The sequence below is a fragment of the Bos indicus x Bos taurus genome, chromosome 26 (genome assembly GCF_003369695.1).
Source record: "Bos indicus x Bos taurus breed Angus x Brahman F1 hybrid chromosome 26, Bos_hybrid_MaternalHap_v2.0, whole genome shotgun sequence".
In the NCBI taxonomy this organism is placed as follows: Eukaryota; Metazoa; Chordata; class Mammalia; order Artiodactyla; family Bovidae; genus Bos; species Bos indicus x Bos taurus.
In genome coordinates, this window is record NC_040101.1 from 11,391,687 (window position 1) to 11,404,174 (window position 12,488).

Below are 12,488 nucleotides of genomic sequence, written 5' to 3' on the forward strand. Positions count from 1 at the left end.
CTGCTTTCCTTATGTTATTATGGAGCCGCACTAAATCTTGCGACCAAGTGAATGAAATTCATCAACAACTATTAACAAAACAAAAGGTTGAACTTATTTCATTAGGAGATTAGAGGGTATGAATCAGTGTTTGTGGCTGAATCCGCTTCTATTCTCTGAGAATCCCAGCACTGAATAACTCCTTTACTGTCTTCTTTCCTCCACTGCCAACATGCAAATGTGCTCCATCCTATTTGTGTCTGCAGCCAGGATATTTGTGGCATTTGTATCTAGACTTCAAAACAATCCATTGTTCATAAATCTAGGACACAGCCACAGACTCATCACAACATCCCATATGAGCAGTCATCTCCAAATTGGGTTTTACAGCACACAAAATGTGAAATCTTTGAAAATGGGGATAAGTGATAAACAGAAGCTCCTCCTACTAAAACCATGGAGTAAACTAGTGATGCACATGCTAGTTGCTTTATTTCTAGGATTTATGGAAGATGTGAGTTGGAACAGAAATGGAAAAAAAATCTGATTTTACTACACAGATGTAAGGCAATGCCCAACTCACAAGAACCCTACGTTATTCAATTTCCCTGATACTCACAAAAATCTGGTTTATTTTCCAGCAGGAAGGTAATTATGAAAAAGCAATAAAAATAAGACTGATGCTCATGTAGTGTTCTGGACATTTGGGGATGTCTGCAGACATAAAGATCTTTCCAATCATCTTTGAAATAAACATTGGTGATCTTTCCAGTCACTGATGAACAAGATTTCCTCCCCAAATCAGAGGGATTTCTTTCAAAGTGCAAAAATATCCCTCGTGTGCTCTATAAAAGCTCTGGAACACACACCTGAGTTCCCAGAGACAGGACATGTGATGGCCGGTCAATGGGCAAAAACTTCAAGCTACATCCAAAAGCTACATTCTTGTTCTATAACAAGACCAAGCTTCAATATTTCCTCTGCCACAGAAAGGCCTTAAAACAATTCTCCAGGAGCTGGTGAGCCTTAGCAAGGAGTCCTGAACACTCAGCTCCAGACTGCAGGGCAACCTCCTGGCTGAGAGCAGGGCTCAGATCTGGCTGCTTGGGTGCAAATCTGGGCTATCCCACTCTCTAGCTTGTGTGGTTTGGGGCAAGCTCTCTCATCTCTCTGGGATGCAGGTCTGCAACTGCAAAATTCAGACAATAATGACATCTTCCTCACTGGGAAACATTTCAGTTCAGTCGCTCTGGGAAACATTTCAGTTCAGTCGCTCAATCATGTCTGACTCTTTGTAACCGCATGGACTGCAGCACGCCAGGCCTCCCTGTCCATCACCAACTCCAGGAGTTTACTCAAACTCATGTCCATTGAGTCGGTGATGCCATCCAGCCATCTCATCCTCTGTCATCCCCTTCTCCTCCCACCCTCAATCAAGGTAAGTCTAAATGAGAAAATCCTCCCTAAGCTTTCAGCAAGTGACCAGCACATAATAATGTTAGCCACTCAGTCGTGTTCCACTCTATACAACGCCATGAGCTATAGCCCGCCAGGCTCCTCTGTCCATAGGATTCTGCAGGCAAGAGTACTGGAGTTGCCATTCCCTTCTTCAGGGGATCTTCTCGACCCAGGGATCAAACCCGGGGCTTGTGCTTTGCAGGTGGATTCTTTACCACCCGAGCCACCAGGAAAACCCATAGTAGGGAAAGTGTAAAAGGTTGTAATCAACATGGAGCAGAATGAAGAGGTAAAAATAGTCCCAATATACCCACCAATTATTTGGGTGTTAGCCCATTTATCCTAGGATCAGAGACACTATCCAGAGTTGAGTCATACACAGTGGTCTCATCACCGGTTAACTGACCAGCCAAACCCAGAAAAGCGGTTAACAGAGCAGCTTAATGGTGTCTGAGGATGGCTAAATCAAGGTCTGCTTTAAAAGAAGATGGAACAGACAACTCTGTTCACTAGTTGCTCATCTTATTCTACTCTAAGTATTTGCAAAGAGTTCAGGTTTAGCTCAAGTAAGCATGGCTCTTCTTTTCCAAAGCCTCAGGCAATTGCTTCTCACATGACCAAGCAGCGAACCCTCCTGATCTGGAATTGAATTTTAATTTGTCGGGCCACTTGCCTCTGTTCTTCAGGCTGCTTGCCGTCATCAGCATGGGGTGGAAAAACAGAAGTGAAAACCCATGTGGCTCACACTCGGGGGAGTGGTCCCATCAACCATGAAATCACCGGTACTTACAAACATGAGGCGGGTGGGGATGTTGTCTGACTGCACCAGAGGATTCTTATAGAGCCAGATCTCTTCTGGCTGGATGACTCTCTGGAAGGGATCCAAAAACTCTGTAAAACTGAAACAAAACAAAGAAAGAGGCATGAGGGCTGAGCACCAGGGAGGAGGCGGCTTACGCAAGAGCTCAGAGTGGACGAACTGGTCCCTGGGGAGGGAAGGACAGGCTGCCCAGCTGATGGTTCTCAGGCAGCTCCAATGGGGGAAAGATGGAAGAATCACCAGGACTGTAGGGTCTTTTTTCACCTCCAGTCTGCAAGGACCAACGGCGGGCATAAGAGAAGAGCTGAGAGGCGGACACACAAAGACCCTAAGAACTCGGGGATCCAAAGGGAACTGGGAGTTGAGGTCCAGAATGGTGGCTCAGACTGGGGCAAGGCCAGGCCAGCAGCCATCTCTGGGGACAAAATGGACTTGAGTTGGAGGAAAGGTGATGGAGCAGCGGGCAGGACCAGAGAAAAGAACCCACGGAGTTCCTCCTCTACGTTACTCCAGATAGCGCCCCTCCACCATCACCACCACCAGGGGGCAGAGCGAGAGAAAGAAGCTTCCAGAAAGGAGAAGGCTGGGACACGAGAGACAGCAGAGGAGAGGAAAGAATGAAGGAAGCGGGAGGGGGATGGGGGACTGCTGTCAAAGAACCAGAAAGCTCTAAGCCTCCGCCTCCCGACCCCTCTCTCACCCTGGGAACCCGCAACACCCAGGTGGATGAAAAGAATCACCACCAAGAGAAAACCTGTGGGGAAGAACAACAGTTTAGCCAGCTTTCAGCCCTTGAGCCCCCTCCCAGCTCTCCAGCCCAGTTCTCCAACTGGTGAATCCAGTTCAGAGTGGCTTCAGATGTGTCTGGGTGAGTCAGGGCTTGTGTGCCAGACTGAGGAATCTGGCTTTTGAACCAAGGAGGAATTTGGCAGAAAAGCATGGAATGAAATGAACAGTGGTGAAGACGGGCATTGGAGCAGAACAGAGGAGGGAGGCAGAGACAGTGAGGAGGTGAGGACAGCTGTCCCAACAAGAGATGCCGGCAGAGAGAAGCAAAAGGCAGGGCAGAAAATGGAAGAACATACACAGGCAGGGGCAGGGGTGACTGGCAGAGCTGATTCCAAGGGCTCCGGCTTGGGCTTTCAGGAAATGGGGTACCATTGCCAAGATGAGGAGGAGGGGAGTTGGGGGATGGGAGTTGGAGGTCAGCAGTCGTCTCATCTAGGAGACCAGCCAGGTGACCAACAGTCCCGGTTTGCCCAGGACTCTCATGGGCAGAATTCCCTCATAGCTCAGTTGGTAAAGAATCCGCCTGCAATGCAGGAGACCCCAGTTCGATTCCTTGGTCGGGAAGATCCCCTGGAGAAGAGATAGGCTACCCACTCCAGTATTCTTGGGCTTCCCTGGTGGCTCAGCTGGTAAAGAATCCACCTGCAATGAGTGAGACCTGGGTTCGATCCCTGGGTTGGTTGGGAAGATCCCCTGGAAAAGAGAAAGACTACCCACTCCAGTATTCTGGCCTGGAGAATTCCGTGGACTGTATAGTCCATGGGGTCGCAAAGAGTTGGACATGACTTAGTGACTTTCACTTTCACTCCTGGATTTAGCACTGTAAGTCCTATATCCCAGGAAAACCCCCAATCTCAGAAAAAACCTAGATGGTGGGTCATCTTAAAACCATTCCAGCCCTGGGACAGAGTCAGCAGTCTGAGAGTCTTGGTTTCTACCCTAGATTTGGGGCTTTGCATGATCATTAGTCTGTATGCCCAGCTACATTGGGAGGGTAGGGAGATTGGAGTCACTCTCCAGGGCTATGTCCTCAGAGTCCAGCAGGATGGAATCTCAGTGACTCTCCAGTGACTGCAGAATCTACTGTCTGTTCCAGACTTTGAACAGCTGCTACTGTTAAAAAAAAATACCCTCTGTCTAATCAGCCTCACACTGAATTCCATCATGTCTATATCTAAACGAGACCTAAAATGCAATCTGTCTTTTGTGTCTCTATATCCATGTTCCTCCCTCTCTCTGTCTCTCTCTGTTCCTCTCCTCCCCTCTCTCTCCCCACAACTGAGGTTTCTCACGTTGTAAAACTCTGTCCTTCTGTCTGTGTATTTAAGAAATTTCAAGAAGAAAGTGGTTCTGGCCCCTGACTGTTTCACTCAGCACTCAGCCCAGAGCATATCTACTATAGGATCTTATTGCAATGCCCTGAGACCCCTGCATTGATGTGTAAAGTAATTTCTGCTAACAGCCCTCCAAGCCTCCTCCAAGACACAAGGGTGCATGCCATCTGGGTGCTGGGAAACCTGCTTTCTTCCCGAGCTCCACCATTAAGCTGCTCTGGCCTCAGAACAACCCACTTCTCACTGGGCCTCAATGTCCTCACCTGCAACCTGGGTGCGTGAGTGCGTGCATGCTAAGTCGCTTCAGTCATGAACGATTCTTTGCAAACCCATAGACTGCAGCCCACCAGGCTCCTCTGTCCATGGAATTTCCCAGGTAACAATACTGGAGCGGGTTGCCATTCCCTTCTCCAGGGGATCTTCCCAATCCAGCGACTGAATCCTGTCTCTTACATCTCCTGCATTGACAGGTGGGTTCTTTATCATTAGTGCCGCTTGGGAAGCCCCCTACAACATGGGAGGTTGGCTTAGGTCAGAGGTGACAAATGAAGAAGGGTTAGAACTTTTGGAGACACCCTACCCCAGACCTATAGCCTTGGTATGGACTGGGCCTGGTATGTGAATTTTAAAATATTCCCCAGGTGATTCTGAAGGGCCCGGCACTAAACAAGAAAATTCTTCAAGATTCCCAGAACCCTTGTCCACAAGAAGAGGAGACTTAGAAATTTAGCTCTCTACATTAACAATTCTTCCATCTGCTGAAGGACAGGCACTGGAGTCAGTCTCATCCATGTTCAAATCCCAGCCCCTGCTGTGTGGCTCTTAGTGAATTTATTAACATCTCTGAGCCTCAGTCCACCCATCTGTAAAATGGGCACACTTTACAGAGTGGAAATGAAACTTAAATGAACAAATATAAAGTGCCTAACAGAGCACAAACAGAAACCAGCATTTTGTCACTCTATCATTTTACTCTAGCCTCCAACTGCAAATTTTTACTAGATAGTTTTCTAGTAAAAAACTGTTCTCTAGACAGTTTTCAGGCTTTCTTTCGGCAGGGGGGAGGTGAGGAGTGGATTTCATTTTGCAACAACCTACTCACTGCACTTGGGTATTTTAAAAGCATTTTAAATATAACTAAGTAAAAAGAATTTTATTTGCAAGTTATTTTAGAGAATAAGTTGGCTTCCCTGGTGGCTCAGATGGTAAGAATCTGCCTGCAATGTGGGAGACCTGGGTTCGATTCCTGGGCCGCAGAGGTCCCCTGGAGGAGGGCATGGTGGCCCACTCCAGTTCTTGCCTGGAAAATTTCATGGACAGAGGAGCCTGGTGGGCTATAGTCCACGTGGTAATAGAAGAGTTAGACATGATGGAGTGACTAACACTTCAAGAATATACTTATGAAACTTAAAGCTTCCAGAATACTCCAATTACTCTGGATGCATAACAAATTACCCCAAAACTTAATGTCTTAAACCATTCGTTTTCTTTTGCTCATGATTTTGTGGACCAGGAAATCGAGACGGGTCCAGCTAGGCAGAGCTCACTTCACGTGGTCACAGAAGTTAGACATCAGCTGGGGCTGCGTCTGAAGGTTTGACCAGGCTGGACCTCAGGATAGTCCCTTACATGGGTGCTGGCTGTCAACCAGGAGCTGCCACCTGGAGCACCGCACACGTCTCTCCAGCACGACAGACTCAGTATGGTCTGAATTTTTCACAGTTGCTGGCTTCCTCCGGAATGCAGGTCTCAGGAGGTCCAGGCAGAAGCTGAATGGCTTTTCTGATCCAGCCTCCGAAGTCCTGTAGCATCACTGGGTGACAGAAGGTCAGCCCCAATACAAGACAGGGGGACTGACTCCACCTCTTGGCAGTGGTGTAGCAGAATCCCATTATGGAAAAGCAGGTAAGATGAGATACAGGGCTGCAGCCACCTTTCAAATACAATCTGTCACCCGTAGGCTGTCATTGTTATAATGGTCTTGCAGCCCCTACTCTCAGAGACCCCAGAACTCCGATCTCCATTTCCTCTGCACACAGCTGGCCACAGAGCCAAGGAGCTCGCACACCACTGAGCCCAGTCCTTCCTCATCTCGTCTGTTGCCCAGGGGACACTATCCCCATGGCAATTTTTTAAAGCCTCGTGCACCCATCCTTTCACACGACTCCTCACCCCACCCTGAGTGGCTGCAGCCAGAACACATCTGTCGAGGAAACTGTATCCTCTGGGAGCAGCACACCAGGAAAGATAGATGTCCCTTCTCCCCGCACACCAGCCACTGGCGTCTGCCTCCGAGAATCCAGTGAGGCAGCTACACAGAGGACGTGAGTTCCAAAATGCAGACGGGAGCAGAGGTGGGCATGCAGTAGAATGGAAAGTTCTAGAAATGTGAAAGGGTGCCCCCAAGAGAGGGCATGCCAGGCCTGGAAACATCCTTCCAGGAACTCTTTGTAAAATGGGTTGGAAAGCAGGAAATGGAACCTTGCTTCCCGGGGAGGAATTCAGGCATGGGATCCAACTGCCTGCTCAGCAGAGCTCACTATGCACTGAGGACCTCCCCTTGGCCCCCCAGCAGCGTGGACGGTCAGGGCTTCCCAAACAAGAATGCGCCCGGAGAGCTCTTGGGGACTGCTGATACAGCAGGTCCAGGGCTGGCATCTCCAGCAAGCTCCCTGAGGATGCTGATGCTGCTGGTCTGTGGACCAAACCTAGAGTCACAAGAGGCCACCATGTCAGCATCACCTCGGACGGAGCTGTTAAAAATACAGAAACTGGACTTCCCTGGTGGCTCGGTGGTAAGGAGTCCACCTGCCAATGCAGGAGGCATGGGTTTGATCCCTGGTCCGGGAATATCCTACATGTTGCAGAGCAACTAAGCCCGTATGCTACAACTACTGAGCCAGTGTTCGACAGCCAGGGAACTGTAACTACTGAAGCCCTAGCATCACACCCTAGAGCCGTCCTCTGCAAAAAGAGAAGCCACTGCGATGAGAAGCCCACTCACCATGCACCGCAACTAGAGAGTAGCCCCCGCTTGTCTCAACTACAGAAAAGCCCATGTAGCAACTAACACCCAGCACAGCCAAAAAGAAATAAATTATATTTTTAAAATGCAGAAACTTGGGCCCCAGCCCAGATCTGCTGACTCAGAATCTTCATTTTTCACAAGCTTGCTGTGAGCGCTATAGTGGTACAGACAGAGTTCTTGGGGAAAGCCCATGCTTCCCAACTTCAGCCATTTAAGAACCAAGGTGGGGGGTGAAAAAAGAACCAAGGGGGCCAGTTTTGCTTGATGTGCTCTCCACTTGCACTGTGACTTTTCTTCAGACTTTGTAAACTGCAATGAGTTTATTCTAGAAGAAACCTGTTGTCACTGCTGAGTTATGGGATTGGCATTCCTTTTATAAATTGTTGGTAAATGTTAAAAGCAAGCTATTAAATTCTACCTTAATGCTTTAGCCTCTGGGCAGAGGCCGGCCTTCTCTGTGAGGTCAACAAGACCATTCCTTGCAATATGGGAGGATAGAAGGAGAGGAGGCGGGATGCACGAGCCTTCTTCATAATACAGAGTCAGTTGGATCATGTCCACAGATAATGGAAATTCGCTTTGTGAAGCCCCTACCATTATCTCCAGCACCACTTGCACCACAGAAGAGGCAGAAAAAAGATGAAAAGCAAAAATGATAACTCAAAAGCAGAGCAATCGGAGGCCATTCACTACAGAAGAAATAGCCCCACGGGTCTTAGGACCTCCTGCCAGCATCAGCATCATAATGACTTGACTGTGCTGATAATCCCAGCACACCCCAGGCCAGTATAATGACCGATGTCCTTGCATTTTGAAGAAAACACTGAAGGAAGAGGAGCAACTCTTTGGCCACTGGGAGGTATGTAAACGCACTTCGCTTACTTTTATTTCCAATAAATATAATGCAAAGAAAAACATCTCAATGCCCAGAAAGGGTCTGACAGATCCACCAATGCAGAGTTCCTCATACTCTGAGGCTAAGAATCAAAACTATCCCCTCTGTGAATGGCATTTCTGCATCACCTCAGAGACTCACGAAGAAAGAGTCTTGGTGTGACAATTGGTACCCCAATTCTGTGGCTAAATGCCCCATTTATCCATTTTAAATCCAGACAGGCTTAAGAGTGGAGGGGACTTCGAAGACTTCATCAGACTCAATGACCAAAAGTAAACAGAAAGGAAGAGCAAGAGCTATGAGACAAGGATGGATGTAAATCTAACAAGTCAGAAATACCGTGTATTAATCATTTCAAAGAAAAAGTATGAGTTAATGAGATCCCATAGGTATGAAAGCAATGTTTTCTGCATTGGTACTGATCAACTCTGATTCAGCATCCAGGACCAGTCTAGTCTCAAAATAACTGACTTCTCCCCCCATCAAATGCAGTCACTGAATCTTCAGTTCAGTTCAGTTCAGTCACTCAGTCGTGTCTGACTCTTTGCGATCCCATGAATCGCAGCACACCAGGCCTCCCTGTTCATCACCAACTCCCAGAGTTCACTCAGACTCACGTCCATCGAGTCAGTGATGCCAATCAGCCATCTCATCCTCTGTCATCCCCTCTTCCTCCTGCCCCCAATCCCTCCCAGCATCAGAGTCTTTTCCAATGAGTCAACTCTTCGCATGAGGTGGCCAAAGTACTGAAATTTCAGCTTTAGCATCATTCCTTTCTAAGAATACTGAATCTTAACTATTATCAAAAACATCATTGCCCTTAACAGTGATTTGAAACTAAAATATAATGACTAAGCTATATAGGTCAACATGTTCTGATGTGAAAAGCATGAAGTTTCTATTATAGGTGGTCTTGGTTGAGTCACTAAGTTGTGTCCAGCTCTTGTGACCCATGGACTGCAGTCCCCCAGGCTCCTCTGTCCATAGGATTTTCAGGCAAGAACATTGGAGTGGGTAGCCATTTTCTTCTCCAGGGGATCTTTCTGACCCAGGGATTGAGCCTAGGTCTCCTGCACTGCAGGCAAAGTCTTTACCAACTGAGCTACTAGGGAAATATGAAATGAATAATGTTCTCTCCTGAAAATGAAAACTGTCCAAAGTCAGGTAACTTGCTGTGGGATTTTGATCCAAGACAAGCTCCTTCGAATTGGACAATTATCTTAATCTAGCCTTCTCTTAATTTCTCCCTGCAAAGTTTAGGCAGTGCTACTCATCTTCTCCCCACTCCAGTCCTCTTGCCTGGAAAATCCCATGGATGGAGGAGCCTGGTAGGCTACAGTCCATGGGGTCGCTAAGAGTCTGACAGGACTGAGCGACTTCACTTTCACTTCTCACTTTCATGCATTAGAGAAGGAAATGGCAACCCACTCCGGTGTTCTTGCCTGGAGAATCCCAGGGACGGGGGAGCCTGGTGGGCTGCCGTCTCTGGGGTTGCACAGAGTCGGACACAACTGATGCGACTCAGCAGCAGCAGCAGCAGCAGTCATCTTCTTCTTAGTTCTCTGATGATACAGAAGAATTTGGAAAACAGACAAAAAGAAAATTCAAAGATGTTCTTCTAACTTTTTAGTATCAGTGTTAGTCTCTCAGTCGTGTCCAATTCACTGCAACCCCATGGACTGTGCCCTGCCAGGCTCCTCTGCCCATGGAATTCTCTAGGCAAGGATACTGGAGCAGGTAGCCATTCCCTTCTCTATGGGATCTTCCCAACCCAGGGATCAAGCCCGGGTCTCCTGCATTGTAGGCAGATTCTTTACCATCTGAACCACGAGTCAATGCATAGCATAGATGCTTTAATCCTCCTTAGACCAGAGCTTATCTACATATCTCATACACACACACACACAACCACAACCACACACATACACACACACACCAACACAGAACTTTAGTGAGCAGAAGCAAGAAAGTTTCTAAGACACAGGAAGACCTTACCAAAACTAACTGAAATAGAAAAGAGGCAGAAGGAGATTGGATGTTGACAGAGTGAAGAGCAGGCAGAAAGCTAAAGGAGAAATAAAGCCAAGCAGACAAAAACATCCTAATGTTTCCCTTTTCCCCTCAGGTAGGTGACCAGTCACTGCTCCTCGCCAAATCGCAGACACATGGCCTGTCAGCCTTCCGTGGTCCCCAAACCCTCACCCAGAGAAAAGGACGCAATTCCAGTGTCTCACACTGTATCCTGAGGGTCTCTCCAGGAAAATAAAAACATTTTTATGTTTTTTTAATTTATTTATTTTAATTGGAGGCTAATTACTTTATAATATTGTAGTGGTCCATCAGCAGACAAATGGATAAGAAAGCTGTGGTACATATATACAATGGAGTATTACTCAGCCATTAAAAAGAATACATTTGAATCAGTTCTAATGAGGTGGAGGAAACATTTTTATGTTTTAATAAAAAAATATTAGCAGCAAATAAAAACATCACCTTGCCCATCAGAGGATCCCCAGACCAGGGCCAGCTAGGGTAGCATTTACAGTATGACAGATACATACCACACTCACACACGCTCACAAACACACATACACATGCACAGACACATTCTCTCTGTTGGCTAGTCCTGTTTTCATAGCTCACCTGCCCTTAAGCAGCCTAGGATACAGTCTGCTTACACAGGAAGGGGCACAGCAGGGGCCAGACAATCAACTTCCGCCTTTGCCTGTTGTTTATTCATTCAACAAAAATTTACTGAGTGTCTGTGATGTACCAGATACTGTCCTATGAACCCTGGTGTATGAAACACATATGATCACACTCTTGTGGAGACTACGGTCAAGGGATGCTAAGCTCCACCTGACTGGGGAATGAGATGTCAAGGCCTTTAGTTACAGGTGTTAGAACTCTGACCACACAAAATCTCACCACCCCAGGGTGTGACTCTATTACTGTCCACTTGCTGAATATGGCAAGAGATTCAGCCCAAAGCTGGGAACCCAGAGAAATGGCCAATCTTGACATCACAGTACCAGGAACAAGTCCCTGAACAAGGGACTATGATGCTACTGTCCTCTGGGCCTTTTCTGACTCAAAGTTAAGTTCTCAAAGCCCTAGGATCTCCCTATAATCTTCTAAGAGATTCCATAGATTTGTCAATGACATTTAACTCATGTTCCTTAATATGCTTTTTTTCAAGATAAGTTAATATTTCTGCCACATACTAGACTCAGAGGTCGACATCCTTTCCCCCAAATATAAATAACACAAGATTATATGGAAATATGAACTTAGATCCTTAAACTTGGTTCAAATCACTGATTTGGCATTTGCCAGCTGGGTGACTTGAAAAAAGTCACTTAACCTCTCTGAGATTTCCGATCTCCTTCCTCGCTTCCCAGGATGGCCAGGGCAGGGCAGTAATAATACTGCTATCATTAGCAAGAAGAAATATTAGAATATGGCACAGTGCCTGGGGCACTAAAGGGCTTAGTCAAACCTGATTTGATTGGCTGCTGTTCTTGCAAACGTGGACAAGAATGATGCTGATGGCTGACATGACCACTGGGTCTAAGAAGTCTTCCCCTCTCCGTTTCTGCCCCACCCGGGACAGTGAGGTTTCATGTTGTGGGAAGGAGATGAGACAGGACAGATGAATGCCAACAACTACCAACCACATCCTTTAGCCATTCTTCGAGCAAACAATGGCCCAGAAAGTCACTTTTGAACCTTGTGAGATCCGAAGGAGGAAAAAACAAGACACATGATAAAGCTTTCCAGGCAAGAGCAGAAAGCAGAGCATGTTTCTTAATTGGACTATTGACTTTTCCTCTCCAGTGAGCGTCACTCAGGCAAGAGGGGAAACACTTACAAATGGTCAGCAGAACAGGCAGGCAGTTCCACTGGCAGGGAGGAGGTGTTTCAGATTTTCCATTAGTCCTGGGGACAGCCCATTGAGAGAACATATTGATGGATTATTTCTGTGAGGCAGTAAACCAGAGACCTGCCACCAGACAGGCTTTACCCTGGATAGGGGAGCTGGGCCATCCCCACAACAAGTCTAACAAGTATAATAATAGTAACTAGTTATCACATTCGGAGCTGTCTTCTGCCAAGTGCTTTATTTGGTGTTTTCCAACATTACTTTGTTTAACCTTCATAAGAATCGTATGAGGTTGAAATTAC

At 46.9% G+C, this 12,488-nt stretch overlaps 1 protein-coding gene across 1 annotated transcript in view; it reads right to left on the reverse strand.

Moving 5' to 3' along the window:
- Positions 1-12,488, reverse strand: part of PLPP4 (phospholipid phosphatase 4) — a 148,187-nt gene that overhangs the window by 83,459 nt on the left and 52,240 nt on the right. The window contains exon 2 of the mRNA XM_027529170.1: positions 2,228-2,336. Within this exon, the coding sequence (XP_027384971.1) occupies positions 2,228-2,336 (109 nt within the window). The remainder of the gene's footprint in view (positions 1-2,227; positions 2,337-12,488) is intronic.